The sequence below is a fragment of the Procambarus clarkii genome, chromosome 52 (genome assembly GCF_040958095.1).
Source record: "Procambarus clarkii isolate CNS0578487 chromosome 52, FALCON_Pclarkii_2.0, whole genome shotgun sequence".
Lineage (NCBI taxonomy): Eukaryota > Metazoa > Arthropoda > Malacostraca > Decapoda > Cambaridae > Procambarus > Procambarus clarkii.
Genome location: NC_091201.1, coordinates 24133763 through 24152450, shown reverse-complemented (window position 1 = coordinate 24152450; position 18688 = coordinate 24133763). Strand labels below are relative to the sequence as shown.

Sequence of the window (18688 nt, the reverse complement as noted above, 5' to 3'; positions counted from 1 at the left end):
TAACAGCTTACAAATATCCACATTTTCTATGCACAGGACTCGACAGATTAGGAGGGTTGCTTGGGTTTGTACGTTCTTTTAAGTCAGAGGTTGGATTTATTACGGAGTTCAAGCGACCGGGCTGAAATTTTCATATTCGTAACAGTATAATGTCCAGGGCACTATTAAATGACATCAAGACATTTAAACAACAAAAATATTTGTAAGAGCAAATTGATTGATTTTTTAATTAATTTTTTTGTAACTAATGAGAGCATGATGGGATACCCAAATGTATAATGGGATACCAGAATGTATGATGGGATGCCTGTATGCATAATGTGATATTTGAATGTATAATATACTGTATATGTATATAATGGGGTACCCTTATACAGTATACAATGGGGGTACCCTTATACAGTATACAATGGGGGTACCCTTATACAGTATACAATGGAGTACCCTTATACAGTTTACAATGGGGGCACCCTTATACAGTTTACAATGGGATACCTATTTGCATGGGTACCCCTATGTATATTGGGATACTTGTATGCATACACATAATTCTGTGTTCTTTTCCCATACAGAATACATATCGAATATGCAAAATACTTACCGAGCAACTAATGTTACTTAAGTGTGCCCTACAAGGCGGGACAAAATGACAGTCTTGATTATCGTGTTTGCTCTCCTTGTCCCCTCACACTAATTACTTGTATGACACAAACAAATGTCTCCAGTGTGGCCGATTTTTGTGGTTTTCTTAATATTTAGTGTTTAACGTTGTCACGTGTCTGTTGTGTTAAAGAAGAACGGCTGCCACATACGTCTTCTGGTTCATGTACAGTTTTTCAATGTAACAAAATATAATGTCTTATGTTAGCCTATGCTATCCTTAACCCAATAGTTATATATATATATATATATATATATATATATATATATATATATATATATATATATATATATATATATATATATATATATATATATATATATATATATATATAATATATGTTGTTAACCCTCGGTGTGTGTGTGTGTGTGTGTGTGTGTGTGTGTGTGTGTGTGTGTGTGTGTGTGTGCGTGCGCGCAGGTCTCCCACCTCAGGGGTCACCAATATTTGTTATTCTTAACATACAGTATTTGGAAAAATAAATTCTTTTTTTGCAAACAAGTTAAAAGATTTAAATAATAATAATAATAATCATTATTATTATAGTATATAATCAATATTTTTATTCGTTATATAATAAATACAATTATTTTATGTACTGTACATATTGTAATAAATAATAATAATAATAATAATAATAATAATTATTGTATTATTTTTCATAACAAAATTGCCATACTCTCCATTGGATGTTCAGAAATTCAAAAATATTTAAAATCTGACATAAACATCACTTCTCTGAAATTGGAATACCAGTACTTATGTTAGTATTCAAATACTTACACCTTAAAGTGTTCTTTTCTTGCAGGATTCCTGGCCAGGTTTGCAGACTTTTAGTACCATGATTTGAAAGATTATCGAGTAGTTTTTCCATGGTCTTTAGTGACGTTATTTGGCCTCCTACTTAGGGGGGGGGTTGGGGCGCTCAGGTCACGTCACTTCCTTTTTCTCAATCAGGTTACTGTGGAATGGTTGGCTTCCAACATGGCTGAAAAGAATACATCTCTTCATTGGGTGTCCCATCTCTTCCCAGTACCTAAATGGGACTTGGTGACATTCCAGTTCATTCTCCCTCATGGTTTAACAAGTTCATTCCCTGTCTGACCTGTTGCATGGTCACTTTGGCTCTGGTGTGCCTGGTCTCAGAGGCTGGCTCTTGAATTATTTCTCTTGACCTCAAGAATGCTTATATACATGTCCCTGTACATCCGAGGTTCAGAGATTGGTCAGGTTTTGTGGTAGGGCATCAAGCTTACCACTTACAGGTTCTTCCTTTTAGACTGAATCTGGCTCTCCCCTATGTCTTTGCAAGGTTATTGCTGGGTTTGGGTTCCTGATAAACTGACAAGTTCCAATTGGTTTTGTCCCAGGTTCAGATTTGGCTTGGCCTTGTTTGGGATTCTCAGTCAGCTTTGCTTTTTCTCCCTCTGCTGTCCTTGCTCCATCTTTGGCTCTGCCACAGCTTAGTGTTGGATTAGTTCTGGGTGACTCGGCATTTCCTCAAGCAGCTATATGGTAGCATGAACTTTGCTTGTGTAGTTTTCTGCTAGGCATGGTGTGGCCCTGGGTACTGTACCAGTTTTTCTGGTTCAACCTTTTTCACAGCTGCTGCAACCATCGGGTTTGGGCCCTGTTGTCCTTCTTTCTCTGCTGCTTTGTCAGCTTCCTCTTCTGGCTTTTTGGGCACCATCCTCTCCCATCGCTTGATATGTTTGAAAGTGCTAGAGATTCGTGCTGAAACTTCCAGACAAGCAGTTGCCAGGCTGCCCAAGGTTATTGGACAGGTCTATTCTGTTGGGTGTACAATATGAAGAGCAAGTTTATTGCTGTGTAGCATTCCCTAAGGAGGATTAGTATCCTCCTGCATTCCAGTTCATTCATACTGCTTCCCAGTGGTTCACTGCCTGAACTGAGGGAGGTCTGTTCGGTCCATTTCCCTGTGGAGCTGGACGCTGCACATATTTCATCTTCTGGATTCTCAAGGTTTGGTTTTCTTTGCCATTCACTTTTTTGGGAGTGTCCAGCATTTTCATGGATGGACTTTCTTGTTTCCGTCCAATCTCCATGGGGTGGCATGCCTATGACATGTCCTTTTGGTCATCTGCATCCTTGCCCTTCTGTCTTCTTCTTGGTTTATGGCTTCTCCTTCTGTTCAGGGTTTTGGAAATCTAACTGGGTGCAGGTGGCCCAGTATATGATTAATATTCAGGGTCTCGGTCAGTCTTGTGTTGCTCTGGGCAGTGTTTTCTGGCCAGGGTCTCTTCTTCGTCTTAGTACCTGCCACCTCTCATCCTCCCTGGAAAGTCTCCTGTATTCTTTCTCCATGGCTATATAGTTTCAGGGAGCCACCAAGGGGTTTCCCCAGAAACTGTGTTGAATGTAATGAAATGCCTCTTTCTGGTAGAGCCTTGGTGACTTACCGATTCCTCCTCCCTTCTAGGGTTGTCAGTGGGTTGTTCATCAGCTCCAGAGTCAGGAAGGCCAGCTGTGAGAAGGGGCCCTGGACCACCTGGTAGCATCTATTAGATACTAACTTCAAAAGGTTTAAGCTAGTTTTGAGTGACCCAAATATTTCATTTGAATCATTGCAGAGTTGTTTGGCAGTTTTGATGCTTTGTTTTCTCTGAACCCTACAGTTATTTAGCTTCACTAACTTTCTGGATGATTACCCAGTGTGGTGGTGAATTATCACTCAATCCTTGTGCCTATGTAAGGGGGGGCCAGGTTCTTATTGCATGGGTACCCATATGTATATTGGGATACTTGTATGCATACACATAATTCTGTGTTCTTTTCCCATACAGAATACATATGGGAAATGTAATTAATGCCCCTCTGTACCTACCTCTTGTTGGTCACGGGGATCAACATCCCCTACCCAGGGCCCAGTTTCTGACCAGGCTTCCTGGTTGATATGGTCAACCAGGTTGTTGCATGCAGCTGCTCACAGCCTGCCATATGGATCATGGTCTGGTTGACCAGGTATCCTATGATCTATTGCTGTTATTTTCTGATTCAGTATCATTCATTGTTCTGGAGCATTGGAGCATCTAGGCCCAACCCGAAGCAAGATTTCACATGGAGCTGCATCAAAAAATTATGATTGTTTTAATTTTGCAACACTCTTGTGCATTGCACCACACATTTCTAATCTCTGGTCAGAGAGATACACACTGTTGGCATATTTTTCTTGATTTTTTGTCACTCATGCTAGCACAGTTTAACATACCTAAATAATATACCTAAGCTGCAGCTTATTCATCACTCACCAAAAACAACCCATCATACTAATGAAATTAGTTATACAATACCTAGATTCAATATAAACTTTCTTGAAACAATTTCAAGGTTTATAAATTCAAGAAAAAATACCAAATTAAAAAAGAGTCAAGCTAACAAGTTTTTTTTTAACCTCTAATCCTTTAGTTGCAAGTGGGAGGTGGTTGACGAATGAAAATCAGTCATTCACTGTAATGAATGACTTATTTCTAGATGCCTTTTGATAAAAATCCAGTCATGAACCTGATACATCCTGCAATGCATCATCTGGTTTCGTATTTACATATCTGATACTTCTTTTGCTCTATTACTTGCAGACTGTCCTCCAACCTGATGCCTCCCCACCCCAAGAAACTAATAAAGAAGCAGGTTAATATATGTACTTGTTTAAAAGTTAAACGCAGAAATACAGCCCAAGAAAATACTTTTTGTAAATTTTTTAGCTGGGAAAATAACATTTTCATAATGTTCACTGTAATTTTACACTTAGTTTATTATATAACTTACAACACAAAAATATTGTTATAAATTGCATTCAAAATCACTTGCACATTCAAGTTTAATGACATTTATAAATTGAGTCGATTAACTATGCTGTAAATAATAAACTACCATTTATTTAATAATTCATCTGGCTGTTTAAAATTAGTAAGCTATTGAAAGCCAAACGAGGAACCCAATCATGCCTCAGAAAATCTAGAAAATTTAAATACAGAACTGACATCCTTTAACATGTTATATTCAAATGAACCCAATATTATTTATTACTTAAAGAGGCTGTAATTACAAACAGCATTAATTATGAAGCTGCAATTGGTACGACAGGAATCTTCCCCGAGGATGAGTAAAATCCATTGTTTGCTGTAGTATAGCGAACGGATAAGTGGATTTCTTCAACCTCCATCTCGCCAAATTCATAATTCTCAAACTCCTGAAAAACTAATCATAGTAAAACTGCAATCTAGGTGCAATCTAAAACTATGCAATCCAGACTTGCATGATGTTTAAGCAACACCATAAACACCCATTAAGGCAGACATTTAATGAATTTGATAGGCCATGGTGGCAAAATTGTTATCTTTAACACTTAACCATAAAAACTCTTCTGCACTGAAAACTGATCCTAAAACTGATCTGATTAGATAAACGCAAAATTAATGAAAAGGTGGGAGAGTAGGTCCTCCTATTGCAAACTTTGACATATTTTTAGAATACAAATATAGACAAAGTTCACAACTTCAAAATGCAGTATTTTCAGTTCTAAAGTAATCATATGCACTACGTTGATGTTGATAGATATATATACTGTATAGATTATTTAGTCTGATGATGGCTTAGCACCACACAATCACAATGTCTCCCAGTATGATCAAATAATGCACAAGATAATTCAACAAACCACATTTTCTGTTTTTTACAACTATATATTATTAGATTAGGATGTATTAGCTTCAGTTAGGATGTGTTAGGCTCAGTTGGGTTAGGTTAGGCTGGTTTAGATTTGGTTATATTAAGTTGGATAAGGTTAGGTGGGTTTTAAAATCTGGCGGAGAACTGTCTTGTGTACTGTGTGATGCATCCTCCCAGTATAACAATACTGTATATAACAATTATGCACTAACCTCCAAAATCTGCCTTGCACAAAATGACTCTCTGTCCTTGCTAGCTTTGGAGTCTGTAACACCATCTCGATCATGGCGGAACAATGTGTTCATCAACGTTACATGTAGCTTTACCCTGTCATGTTGTCGGTTCAACACACCTGTTGAAATCACATGAATTCATTATTTACACAGTACAGCTGTTGGAATTTTCTTTAAGGAAGACAGAAATAATTTGGCATTATAGCACGGTACAGTAATTATATTTCTGTTGAAAATAATGTAAAGAAATTTGATGTCATTCAGTTCACATAGGCAAAAGAAAAAGGAAATTGTAAGCATTTATGAGAACACTAAAATCAAGCGCTGAATTTAATGAACAGCCCTTTTTTGGGAGCCTCAGTGGCTTTATGGTGCAATGACTCTGGAACTATAGACATCAACATAACTACCAAGCTTCTGTAATCATGTGATATACCAAAAGACTGAACCAGAATCTGGGGTGCTCATAAAGGCAAATGAGAACATTTGGATGCGAGACTGATTCATATTTGAAGAAAACTATCCAGTAAGTACAGTTGAAGTTAAACTGCATATCTTGAGTAAAGAGAGAAAAGCTGAAAACAAGGGAAGTTGCCCAATGCCCAATGTCATTGCCCAATGTCAACAAACCACATGCTAGTACCCAAGTGCACCATAAGACAGCAGCTCAGGATACCAATGGATCTAGGCCTACCTGCTTCCTAATTCACATGCTGCTCCCAAAACATATTCGATCCCCAATGGGGTGGTGAAAGAAGGGTGGGAATAGAGGGGCTACTGCAGTTGCCCAAAACACCAGCATCAAATTTAGTGAAAATGCCTCTTTCTAGGATACTACTGGGTTCAAAGAGACTGAAGTCTCAAAAACTGCCAAAGGAACTCCCCTCAACAATGTAGATAAACGATTGAATCTCTCAAAACAAGCATACACTCGTTCAGCCCACCTACTCTCACTAAGTACTAATGAATTTTTAGCTAGATTCGGTGAACTCCCATTCTGTGTGAATTGTTTGCGAAGTTGTTTACCAGTTTTGAGGCTTCATTTTCTGTGAAGATGAACTTCTGTGCAAACTTCCTGGAGACTTTTTCTGGTGAGGTGACGGATTGTCCCCTGCTCTCTGTGCCTCTGTGAATGTGCCAGGTTCTGGCTTTGGTCCCTGATATGCCTAACAGAATTAGTCATGGCTGATGTGACTTTTTATTATGAAGAAATCTCAAGAAGATAGATAGCTTCAGGAAGCCACAAGGGGCTCCCTCAGAAATCAGTGGTCAATATAAATACAACTGAAAGAAGCAAAATGCTGGTGCCCTTAACAAGCATGGATGTCCTGTTCCCAAGACCACTGATATGCTGGATGCTGAATAAGTGGATATTTATAGTAACTGCTAAATTACACACAATGGTGTTTGAGATTTCCTTGAATAGCATGTCAAACAATGCAAACTAAATGTACAGTATTTACCAGCTTTAACAAACTCATCTACAAGAGAATCAGCAATAGTCTGTAATGAATGAGTCCAGCTGAGGGCATTGATGCGGCCATACAGAACATCAACTTCTCCTGGGTCGTCATTCATGTACTCGATGCCTTTCATCTCAACACGCAGTTTTTCTCCAGCCAAGTGTTTCCTGAAGAAAAAATAAATAAATAAATAAATAAATAACCCATCTAATAATAATTTCTTGAATTATCAACATACCACTTTACATTTCCTACAACTACTGTATATATCACTATAAACTGATAAATAACTGTTATAGGTTCAGAAAATAAGTCACAATAATGTGGCTGAAAATTTGGGGCTCACCCAGTTTCTGAGTGAGCCCCGGAGGCTCCCTGACGCCCTCTCTCTGGTCAGCAGTTTTACATCATTCTAAAACTGACCGGTGTCAGCCCGGCTACCTTCTCCCACCAATGAGGAGGAAGGTGGAGCTAACTAGCAAGGGGTGGTTTGACAAAGTTTTGATTGTCCGTTTTCTTTTGGGGGATTTCTTTTGACATTTTGTGGGCTGAGGTCTCATTTTAAATCATGCAGTAGTTGTTTGTTTTGATTCACGTATCTTTCTGGGTGCTTGCCAAAGATGGCAAAGATGATAAACTTTAAATGTAAAGTATTAAATAAATAAATAAATAAATAAATAAATAAATAAATAAATAAATGTTTATTCAGGTAAGGTACATACATACAAGAGATTTTACAAAAATTGATAGATTTATAGATAGAGCTAGTACATACAATGCCTAAAGCCACTATTACGCAAAGCGTTTCGGGCAGATTCATGGGCCATCACTCCCTGCGCCTCTGTCTGCAAAAAATTGCAGATAATTTTTGTCAAGATGGCATCTGTTTACTGAAGTCCCGAGGAACATGATGTTAGCCCTGTGTACCATGAAAGTTTTGAATCTCATGAATACTAACAAACATGAGATGCTGGTGTGCACACCCCCCTTTTCCCATGATATTGTGTGCACAGTACTGTGAATAAATATGCTTTCATTACATAATGACAATATTTACGATGAAAAATGATAAAAACAGCTACAGAAAGTCATTTTCAGCGGCTATAATTATAATTCCATATTTTGCACCAAGCACTGCATGCATATTTTACATCAGATATGTTATTCCATTTTAACACAACATTCTTTAAAAGTTTGAGTACAACAGTATGATAATTAAAATCAATCCCTCCTCATCACCAATTTGAGACTAGGAAACACATTTTTGACTCAACTAACTTTAGAACACTTTCTGGACAATTAGCCAGTGCATCCAGAGCTTGATAGCGTTCACGATCATCTGCTAACACCATGACACACAAAGTTAGATGCAATTTGGCAGGCTCCTGAAAAATCGACTCATCAACTCCACGGCTGCTACCACACTTCTCCAGCACTTCCTTCTGTAGCAGAATGAGCAATACAAACTATTACTAGTATGAAATTTAGTACCCTAAAGTCATGACTTACACTCGATATATAATCATGAGCTAAGAATTTTTGCTCAAATTTATATAATAAATACATACATGCCTTTTAGCACCCAACATTAATCCCATGATGGGTATTCTAAACAACTTTTCTGGGAGGTGCCTCTTGGTGGTTCCCTGAAGTCTTCCTACTACTGGGTTACATTAGGTCATGTACATTAGGTTACATCACTGCACTTGCATGCAGCAGTGCAGTACCACTTCATGCAGGCAGTGGCACTTCCCCACTGCCTGCATACCACCAGTTCTACCTTAGTAAATGCCTTGTTGGTTGGCCCTGTTTTCTTTCGTACCAGTTTCATGGATAGTTTTCCTTTGGTTGTGAGCAGTGTCATCATAGTTAACCAGTCTGTGGTTAATACCTCCAGGCCCTTGGTGTTTGCATCTATGCAGTGTTGGCTGCAAATTTGACCAGCATGTCATGGGCTTCCAATAGGGCTTGGGGGGGGTTTTGAGTTCTGGTGGGTTCTGGCTGCCCAGTATATGGTTCATGTCCTTGGTCCCCTGTCAGTCTTGTGTGACAGGGACTCCTCTTTGATCCAGTTCCTGCATTCAATCCTCTGCCATAGCAAGTCCCTTGTTTTCCTATTTCTGTGGTGATTTAGCTTCAGGGAGCCACAAAGAAGCTCCTCCTAGAAAACCACGTTCATCTGTTCATTGTCCATCAGCTTTGGACTGGTCACTGGAGACTGCTGTGGGCCAGGATCCTGGTCTGCCTGGTGGCAATATTGTTGCTAATGAGTGTGACCTAGTTTAGAGTGAACCAATTGGTTAGTCTGAATTGTTTGTGGAGTCGTCTGGCTATTTCACTGCACCATTTTCTATTAACCTTGCAATTGTGTGTAAAGTTTCATTGACTTTCTGGATGCTTTCCTGGTGAAGGTGACAATAATAGTGCCCTGCTCTATGTGCCTCTGTGAGGGTTCTGGCTCTGGTCCCTGATAAGGGCAACAGGACATGTGCAGATGATATGACCCAGTAGTAGGCAGTCACCTCAACGAGATAGCTTTAGGGAGCCACCGAGGCTGCCTGAAGAGACATTTAATTACATTACATTCATTCCATTCCATACACTAGATTTGTCATTTGAGCTTTTGACATTTATTACAATTATAAAAAACTAAGAGTTTCCTCAAATGGGCCAAAGAGCCTTCTGCAGTGTCCTCTATTCTTATGTTCCTAACTATTGGGCACTATGTATGAAATATATTGGGAAGTACAAACATAAATGATAGAGTAAGAATTTGGGATATATACTAATTTAGAAAACAACAAATGAAAATTTTGCATAAGCAGATCATGTTTAGTTTAAGAGTAAACAATTAAGACACCAGTTCTCTTCATATTAATTGTAAATAATTATTAAACTAAATTGAGCTTACACAACTTAAACAAAAATGAGAGACACAATATAACTATACCAACAAATATGAATAAGAGAAAACAACTACACTACAACAAATAAGAACAAAAGAGAACATAACAACACTAACAAATTTATAAGGAACAATGTAGAACACCTACATTATGAAAAACTAAGAAAAAAAAGAACAAATACACTACTACAAACAGAACAACTGAACAATATAACTAGGCTACAGTACTACGAATGAAAGAACATAACTAACTACACAATGACACATGAAAGAACAAATAAACAACATAACTACAGTATGTTATTGCAAACAAGACTAAGTTTTTTTTTACAAACCTTAAATTCTATATATTTTTCTTGTATTGCTGGTTTATTGAAAGGGATACAAAGAAAATGGGTAAACGGCTGCTTTTTTCTCGCCTGCTCCACTAACAGTTCCATCTTGAGGCGCGCCTGCCGAACAGTCTTCAAATCCTTACCAATCACAACTGCACGAATAAAAATTATGCAATTTGACATGTCCTAAAGAAAATTTGTATAGCAAAGGCAAATTAAGAGTAGAATAATAATAATAATAATAATAATACAATAATATAATTTACATTTATGTTTCCATCGTGATTCATCAGCTCTCATCATAACTTTAATTTTTACTACTTAATATTTATTACTAAAATTTTATAACTTATTAACCCTTAAAATGCTTATATCTTGCTAACACAGTTTTAGGTACCCCGTACAACATTTGAGACTCCCGTGGGCTATACATTTTATGATAAGTAATCACGAATTCATCGCTTCACTACACAAAAAATATGTAACATGTTTAATTTAACAATTTCCTATGCTCTGGCATGGTTTTTAACAATAAAGATGACAAATAACTTCTTGAATAGTTATTTTTTTTTCAGAATAGAATAGAATTGAATAGAGTATTTTTCAGCTTCAGATAGAAAATGTTAACACCAGCAATAAAAATGATGGTAAGTTCCTTGGCCTATGCATAGAAAAGAGACTCGACTTCAGCACCCATGTACAACACACAACCAAGAAAGTCTCAAAAACAGTTAGTATACTTTCTATAATCAGATATTATGTTCCTAACTCTGCTCTCTTCTCATTATACTATGTGCTAATCTATCCTTATCTCACATACAGTATCTGTGCATGGGTTTCAACCACTGCAAACTTCCTCAAGCCCACCATCAACCAGCAAAAATCTGCAATCAGAACAATAACAAACTCTGTTTTCAGACAACATTCAGCTCCCCTGTTTAAATCCCTAAACATGCTAAACATAAACTCACTCCACACATTCTCTTGTGCTATATTGCATTTACAAAACCCCTGTTCTTAAATACAAATCCTGATCTGAAACTCTTCCTTGACAAATGTAATTGAACCCATAATCACCACACCAGAAATAAATATCTCTTTGATATTCCCAGTCAAACTAAATTTGTGTAAACACTATGTAAATAAAGGGTCCTAGTCTATGGAACTCACTCCCTAACGAATTGAAAAGCTGTCCAACCTACACCTTATTCAAAAATAAAACCAAAAGTACATAATTTCATCCTCATAGTTTCCTACCTAGTGCCTTAAACTCGCACTGTATCTTGTGCTACTCACTCCCCCAATATGTGTGCCTAAGCCATTCAACTTCACCATTGTAATCACTGCTCTCATTTTTTATTATGGTTGTTTTACTGAATACATATTTTATTACATTATACCTAGAAATAATCCTCAAATTATGCTACAATGTACCTGTTGATAATCCTCAAATTTTACTATAATGTACCTACTAATCTTTTTCATTGTTTTTTACAATGTCCCTGTTAACATTTCTCAATTTTGTTAGAAATTACCTACTTAAAATTATCTGTTAGACTAAGGACCTGCCCAAAACGTTATGGGTGTCAGTAGATTTACAAGAATGTAAAAACATCAATGCTATGTATTCTCATAAATCCAATATACCCTCTTGTATATATATAAATAAATAAATAAATAGTTTTGTGTATGCACATCAAGATAATGCCTGATTCTTGTGATGTGCAAGTGCTTGATCCCCATGTGCATTGCAAGGCTTAACATAAAAAAATATTAATATCAAATCTAATTATAATATAATTAACCTAGCTCAGGAAATTAATATTTTATAATGCATGAATCCTTTTTAAATTTTGTTAAACTACAGCTTATGACATGGAGGTTGACTTTAACAAAAGCAACAAATATGAGAAAATAAAGGATTAAAGGTAACCAGGTTTTCTAGAGCAGACTGTGTGCAAATAATGTTGATAAGCTTTTACTGCCGGGTGCCTTACCAACATCTCCTGACTGGCCTTTCACCGGGAATTTTAAGGTCGTGTAAGTTTCATTCTCTATCCTCTTCTTGGTGGCTCCCTTTGCTCCAATGATGTATGATATGTAGCAGCTGAAACACATCACATTGGTATAGTAGATATTTATTCAATTTTTAACAGTGCCAAACATGATAAATGCCATGAAAGTTGAGTAATATCTGTAAAAAATAACTGACAATAATGTTGCCGGAACAAATAATCAAACCCACATGTGTGGAATGAAATGAACGTATTGACGGATTGAGACGTCAACACGTAAATTTCAAATGCAAGGGTTGGGTTATTAGGAGTACTGTAATATGTAAGGAGCACAGTGGAGAACATATCTCAATCCACCACTGAGAAAAAGTGCTCAAATTGGCACCAAAGGTCACATCAAACCACTAAATGCCTCCTCCAAAATATCACTGGGGCTGCTAAGATAGGCAATGGTCATTCTGAAACTGCATAACTATCTTTACATACACAAATCACAATAGCGTGATGCATTAAATAAACAAATCCACAAGGGCCATGTCATAGCTCAGTCGATTAAGGCAGCATCTGGGATCCTCTCGGACGTAGGTTCGAACCCTCGTCACGGTCCTTGTATATTTGTGCATAACTATCACTTCCTTTCACATCACTTGCCACAAAATGACAGCACTAGCTAGTACAATTGGGTCAGGAAAGGTGGCAACCCCTTACTTTAGGTCGAGAACACCAAAGTGATTTTGGAGGAGGAAAATAAAGGACTAAAACTATGAGTGAACGAGTCGGTACCCAGAAAGAAGAGTTAAATTTCCTTTGGTGTTATATTTCTTAGTAAGGCCCCCTTCAGTTTCTTACCCAAGTCATCTTTTCATGATGCAAAACTAAGTAGAAATAAAGTCAGCTGGGACTTGCCCAAGGAAGCAACAGTAGGCACTGATGACCTAGTGGCATAACACAGAAATCAACAGATTTCTGTGTTATATTGTGTTATCTCATTTTCTTTATTCCACTATTATTATATCCATGTACTGTATTATCATCCTTTCATTTTCAGCAATTTCCTTTTGCCATTGCTTCTGCTTCTCCACCACTTCACCCTCACTTACCCTCCAACACTTCATCAACCCAGCCACTTCTACCTCAGCACTACTCGTGCCTCATGTGCTCACAGTTCTTCTCTAACCTTCACCATCATCTCAACTCTTGCATATGAGTGTTCTTATTGTGATGATTGAGTTATGAGCAAATACCTAAGGGGGTATATAGAGTGATCCAAAAAGTTGCCAAAATTTTTTAGAAATCCGAATTAATTTAAGTAAACTAAATGTATGAAAATAATTTAAGAGGAGAAATTATCAGTATACAGTACTGTATATATAATAATAATAAAAAGTAAGACGGCATTTTTACTTTACTTTGCCACGGGGAATGAAGTTTGGAACTTTCCATTATTGAGCTGCTCCCAAGCAAATTCTGCCTGTTCACCACCACATTCCACCTCATCCTGGTACACAGCATCTTCTGTCAAGTTAACAAACTAATAATTTAATACATTTAAGATATGGTACAATTCATCATAATGCAAGTGTAATACTGTACTATATAGTATAATGTAATAATATACAGTAGAATTCAAACACTGCATGAGACAGCAGTATATGTGTACAGATCCAAATACTGGAGTGCCCCATGGACCTATATACAAATAATGCAGTACCTCATGGACCTGCATAGAAACACTGCAGCACTCTATGAACTTATATTAGGTAATAGGTAACTACCTATAAGTAAGTGTCCTATGGACCTTGTAAGGGCACAAATTTCTAATCCATACCCTAAAGTATGAACTATCGAAACCCATCCTTAGAGCATGGAAATAAAAAGGTCACTAAAGTCTGCTTTATACTAATTGTGACAATAATCAAATAATCAAACATACCTGGGAAGACACTCTTCACCCCTAGGGACAAAAAAGATTAAGGTAACAAATGTGGGGAAATGATAGTATCTGACTTCTACAAAGGGTTTTATTTTCAGCTCTTACCGTTACTTTAAAAGGTTTATATATGGAGCTAAAATTATTTTACAGAATAATTTGTAAGGCAGGAGTCCTTTTTGGAAGAATGTTAGTGTTGAGGAATTCTTCTGTGTTGGATTGCAAAGAAAAGACATTTGGAATTCCCACCAATGCAGTGGCTAGTTCTGCACATGCACAGTGCATTGTCATAATGTGAGGATGTTCCCCTCACCGATGATTCGTCCACTTACGAGGCAGCGGGCAACCAGGGAAGACAGTTGACATTCAGTGGGATGCTCAGTGGTCTTCTGGCCATCCCAGAGTGAGGAATTGCTGACCACCTGTTATGTGTTCTACCAGTCATTGTCCATGATATGTGTCAACTAGTAAGACCTTCGTGTTATTGTATCAGGAATACCCACTGCGTATTAGTGGCTTTAGGCATAGCATATACTTGCTCTATCTAGAAATCCAACATTCTGCTGATGATCCATTTTGTATGCATGTACTTATCCCTAAATAAACAGTATCACTAGGCCTAGTAGTGTGGCATCAGAGAGCGGCTCAGCACCATGCCTACTAACTCTTACCGAGTCCATAGGAATCCTCCTCGACATAGTTGGTGACGGTAGTGGTAGATGCGAGGGGGCTGAGCACACGGTAGCAGCGGCCGTCTAGCCATACTGTTGGGGGCCGCAACACATCAGCACACATGCTGCTTGTTGTTGTAATGGGGTCTGAGGCAGCTACAGCACAAGGCAGGGTTGCCAGATTCAAATTGCTAAAAGTAGCGAGCTGACGGTCTAAAAGTAGCGAATTTGTAATAAGAGTAGCCCAATTTTTTGTTTAGTGACTGATACGGGTTTCAAAGTAGTCTATTATGATATATAGAGTATATTAAACGATTTTAATTGTTTTATTAACATTATCTCTGCATATTTAACCAATATGATAATAGGATAACTTACCAATATTTACTGTTTGAAGCTTAATGGGTGTGAAGTCCTTCCACGTCTTTACAGTTGAAGATTACCAAGATCTTGATCTGCATCCACAACCTCGGTCTTGTATATTGCAGACTCATATTTAAGCATTGACATGAGTGGTTCAAATGACGAGCAACAAGTTACATTTTCTTCAAGATATGTTTTGATTCTCAAGACTGATGTCAAAAGCTCAAGTCCCATTTCCATTCAAGATTTCTCAGTTTAGTTTTCACAGACGTTACTCTCGAAAATATCCGTTCAACCAGGGCATTACTGATTAGCAAGCTGTATATTTTCAACACGAACTCAGCGAGGTCAATCAGTATGGGATCGCCAGCAGTGTTCTTGACAGTTATTGTCTTGGTCTAAAATGACGATTCAGATGTCGGAATTTGTCCCTTACAAATGTTGGACTAGTCAGTGGTTAACAGTAGGCGCCACTGACTTTCAATTTCACTAAGCTTAGATTGGTCAGCTAATACTAACGGAAGTTCGGAAAATGGTGGCCATGTAAACTAAGGCATATGATAGGTAACAGATTTTTCACCTTTTTTATAGTTTCAACATTACTTAAAATACGAGAAAGAAGCTATTTGCAAGCTTTCATTAAAACATTATCGCATCTTTCTTGAACATTTTGAAACTTTTCCTGGGTTGTAAAATTCTTTTGTCTGTTAGTGGCCAGTGTTGAAAATTCGTAATCAAAGTCCACTTTCTCCAGGGGCAGATACATAGAATTGTAGTCCAAATTAACATGAAGCTTTGCATGATGAGGACGAAAGATTCTTCTGAGTATTCCAAGAGTGAAGTTTTCTAAGACAGTGTGAAGGCTATTCTGATCTGCTTCATCTTTTGATAAAGTAAATTCATCCATTCAAAATCATTTAGGATTGGTTTGAGACATGTGAAATATAGCTTATTGGAGGGATCAGCGTACATTGAAAATAGTTGCCTTGCAACATATTTATCACAAGAGGAAAAAGCTATTTGGTAATGAGTTGTTAGAGAACCCCACTGATCAAACGGCCGCTTTACACTACCGCTCCTTGCCAACCATCGTCTTCCTGACAAAGGTATTAACTCTAAGAGATCTTTCCCATCATTTATCAATCTGTAAATTTCTAGATAACTTTCTCCCCCTTAATGAAGATCTGTGGAACCAGGTGTAGCTTTTGGGATGAAGTATTATTAGCAATTAAGGTTGGGAAATCTATTGCCCCTGGGGAGGATTACCTTGCCTTGCGGTTACTTTTTCTTTCAAAGGTTCCTAGGATCAACGTCCCCCAGGGGCCGGTCTCTGACCAGGGTTCTCCTGCGGTAAGTGGTCTAGTCAATCAGGCTGTTGGACTCGGCTGTGATTTGTACAAATTATATTATTAAAGCATAAATAATCATCATTGAGTTTCTTAATATTAATAGCCCAAAGTAGCCCAACTTGCGTTTAAACTAGCCCAAAAAGTCGCAAGTAGCGAAATTTAAAATTTGGGAGCGTAGGCTCTCAAAAGTAGCCCAATTCGCTACTTGTAGCGCAATCTGGCAACCCTGGCACAAGTTGTTGTGGTTGATGGGTTAGGAGCAGCTACAGCACCACCTTGTGCGGACTTCTCTGGGCGGCTAGGATTCATCAAGCATTTACGCAACAACTTACAAAGATAATAATAATAATAATAATAATAATAATAATAATAATAATAATAATAATAATAATAATAATAATAATAATAATAATAATAATAATAATAATAATAATAATAATAATAATAATAATAATAATAATAATAATAATAATAATAATAATAATAATCATTTATAAAAACATCTACCTTGAGGTGGTGCTTCCGGGGCTTAGCGTCCCCGCGGCCCGGTCGTCGTCCTCTATTAACAAGCTTAGGTATACACAGTAATGTGCTGTTACCCCTATTCTATATGAAAGATTAAACAGTGTAGATAAAAAAAATGCTATAAGTTCCTCTAATATCCTTATCCCACAGAATGGTTAGTCATTCATGCAATCAGGAGAGAACATAAAATTTAAGGCTGGTCTATTACCCTCCACTAGCACACTGTACAGCACAAGAATATCTTCCAATATTCCTGAGTGTATGAAGTAATTACCGAACTTAAAGTACCTCATACCATTTGGTCTGAAATCACTGATAACAGGGTAATCACAGATATAGTGTTGGAGAGTATTAAACAGGCCTCAGATAATGTGTATCAGGCTTTGGATTGTTAGGTTAGGTTTCGTTAGCAACATAGGTAGCACAATTTTCCGGTTTGTCCAAATTGAATAATACAAAATGTGTACTTTCTATTGGTCCATCACGTCCATATCTGTACGATATCGACCTCGTCGTTAATCAAAGTACTTTCATTATTGGAGGATGGACTGAATATATATATATATATATATATATATATATATATATATATATATATATATATATATATATATATATATATATATATATATATATATAGAATGCTGGTTTAACATTGGAATATTATTGATAAATGAATATTTATATTAATTTCATGATTATTATTAGTATAATAATAATTATTATTATTATAATAGTATACTAATTATTATTAATACTAATTAGTATCATATTTTTAAATAATTTGAATACAATAGTTTGAGGAAGTGATACATTGAAGTTTGAATTAAATGATAAAAAGTGTGAAGAGTTGTGAAACGTGCGGTGCAGGTCCCGGAGAGTTGATCAATTGAGGTTAATTTCAATATTTCTGGGCTCCCAACGACCTGAAAGTACTAGTATAAAGAGCTATGATCTGTTCAGATCTGAAACCTATATCTATGGGCAGCACTAAACGTCCACTAGACTGTGCGACACAGTGGTTGCAAGGATCAGGTTGGGTTACCGTTACCTGTGGCAGGTGGCTGCAGGTGACGGATCTCCCAATCCTGAGCACTCCAGTTGCAGACTCTGTGAGCAGGAACTACGGCACGATCTCCCACACTACATCACTGAATGCCCAGTTATTAGACCTTTCAGATCAGTTGGCATGAGGTACCTGGAGCTTTGCAATTACTTTATTCATTCTCGTATTCTTGAAGATATCCTCACAGTGAACCCAAAATTTGCCAGTGCCGGCTACTAAACACATGGCCCTGTATGACTAACCATCCTGCGAGATGGGGACACACTCTGTACTCCCCTTCATATAGTCTGTCTGAGTCTATGGTAGCTGAATATAAATGTATATATATATGAATATAAATATATTCATATAGCTACAATTTTAATCTAGTATATTGCACCATACAGATTCTGAGGATCTTATGGTGCAGGCGATGAGTCACAATAACGTGGCTAAAGTATGTTGATCAGACCACACACTAGAAGGTGAAGGGACGACGACGTT

At 37.3% G+C, this 18688-nt stretch overlaps 1 protein-coding gene across 1 annotated transcript; it reads right to left on the bottom strand.

Annotated features, from left to right (window-relative positions):
* Positions 1–4406: 4406 nt before the first annotated feature.
* Positions 4407–15082, bottom strand: LOC123763641 (activating signal cointegrator 1 complex subunit 1). The gene is made up of 8 exons (XM_045750896.2): positions 14903–15082; positions 13711–13816; positions 12284–12393; positions 10287–10438; positions 8325–8488; positions 7047–7213; positions 5563–5702; positions 4407–4871 (listed from the first exon to the last, which is right to left on the bottom strand). Exons 1-8 carry the CDS (start codon positions 15024–15026, stop codon positions 4740–4742), a joined length of 1095 nt encoding a protein of 364 aa, XP_045606852.2. The 5' UTR covers positions 15027–15082; the 3' UTR covers positions 4407–4739.
* Between the last annotated feature and the right edge of the window lie 3606 nt (positions 15083–18688).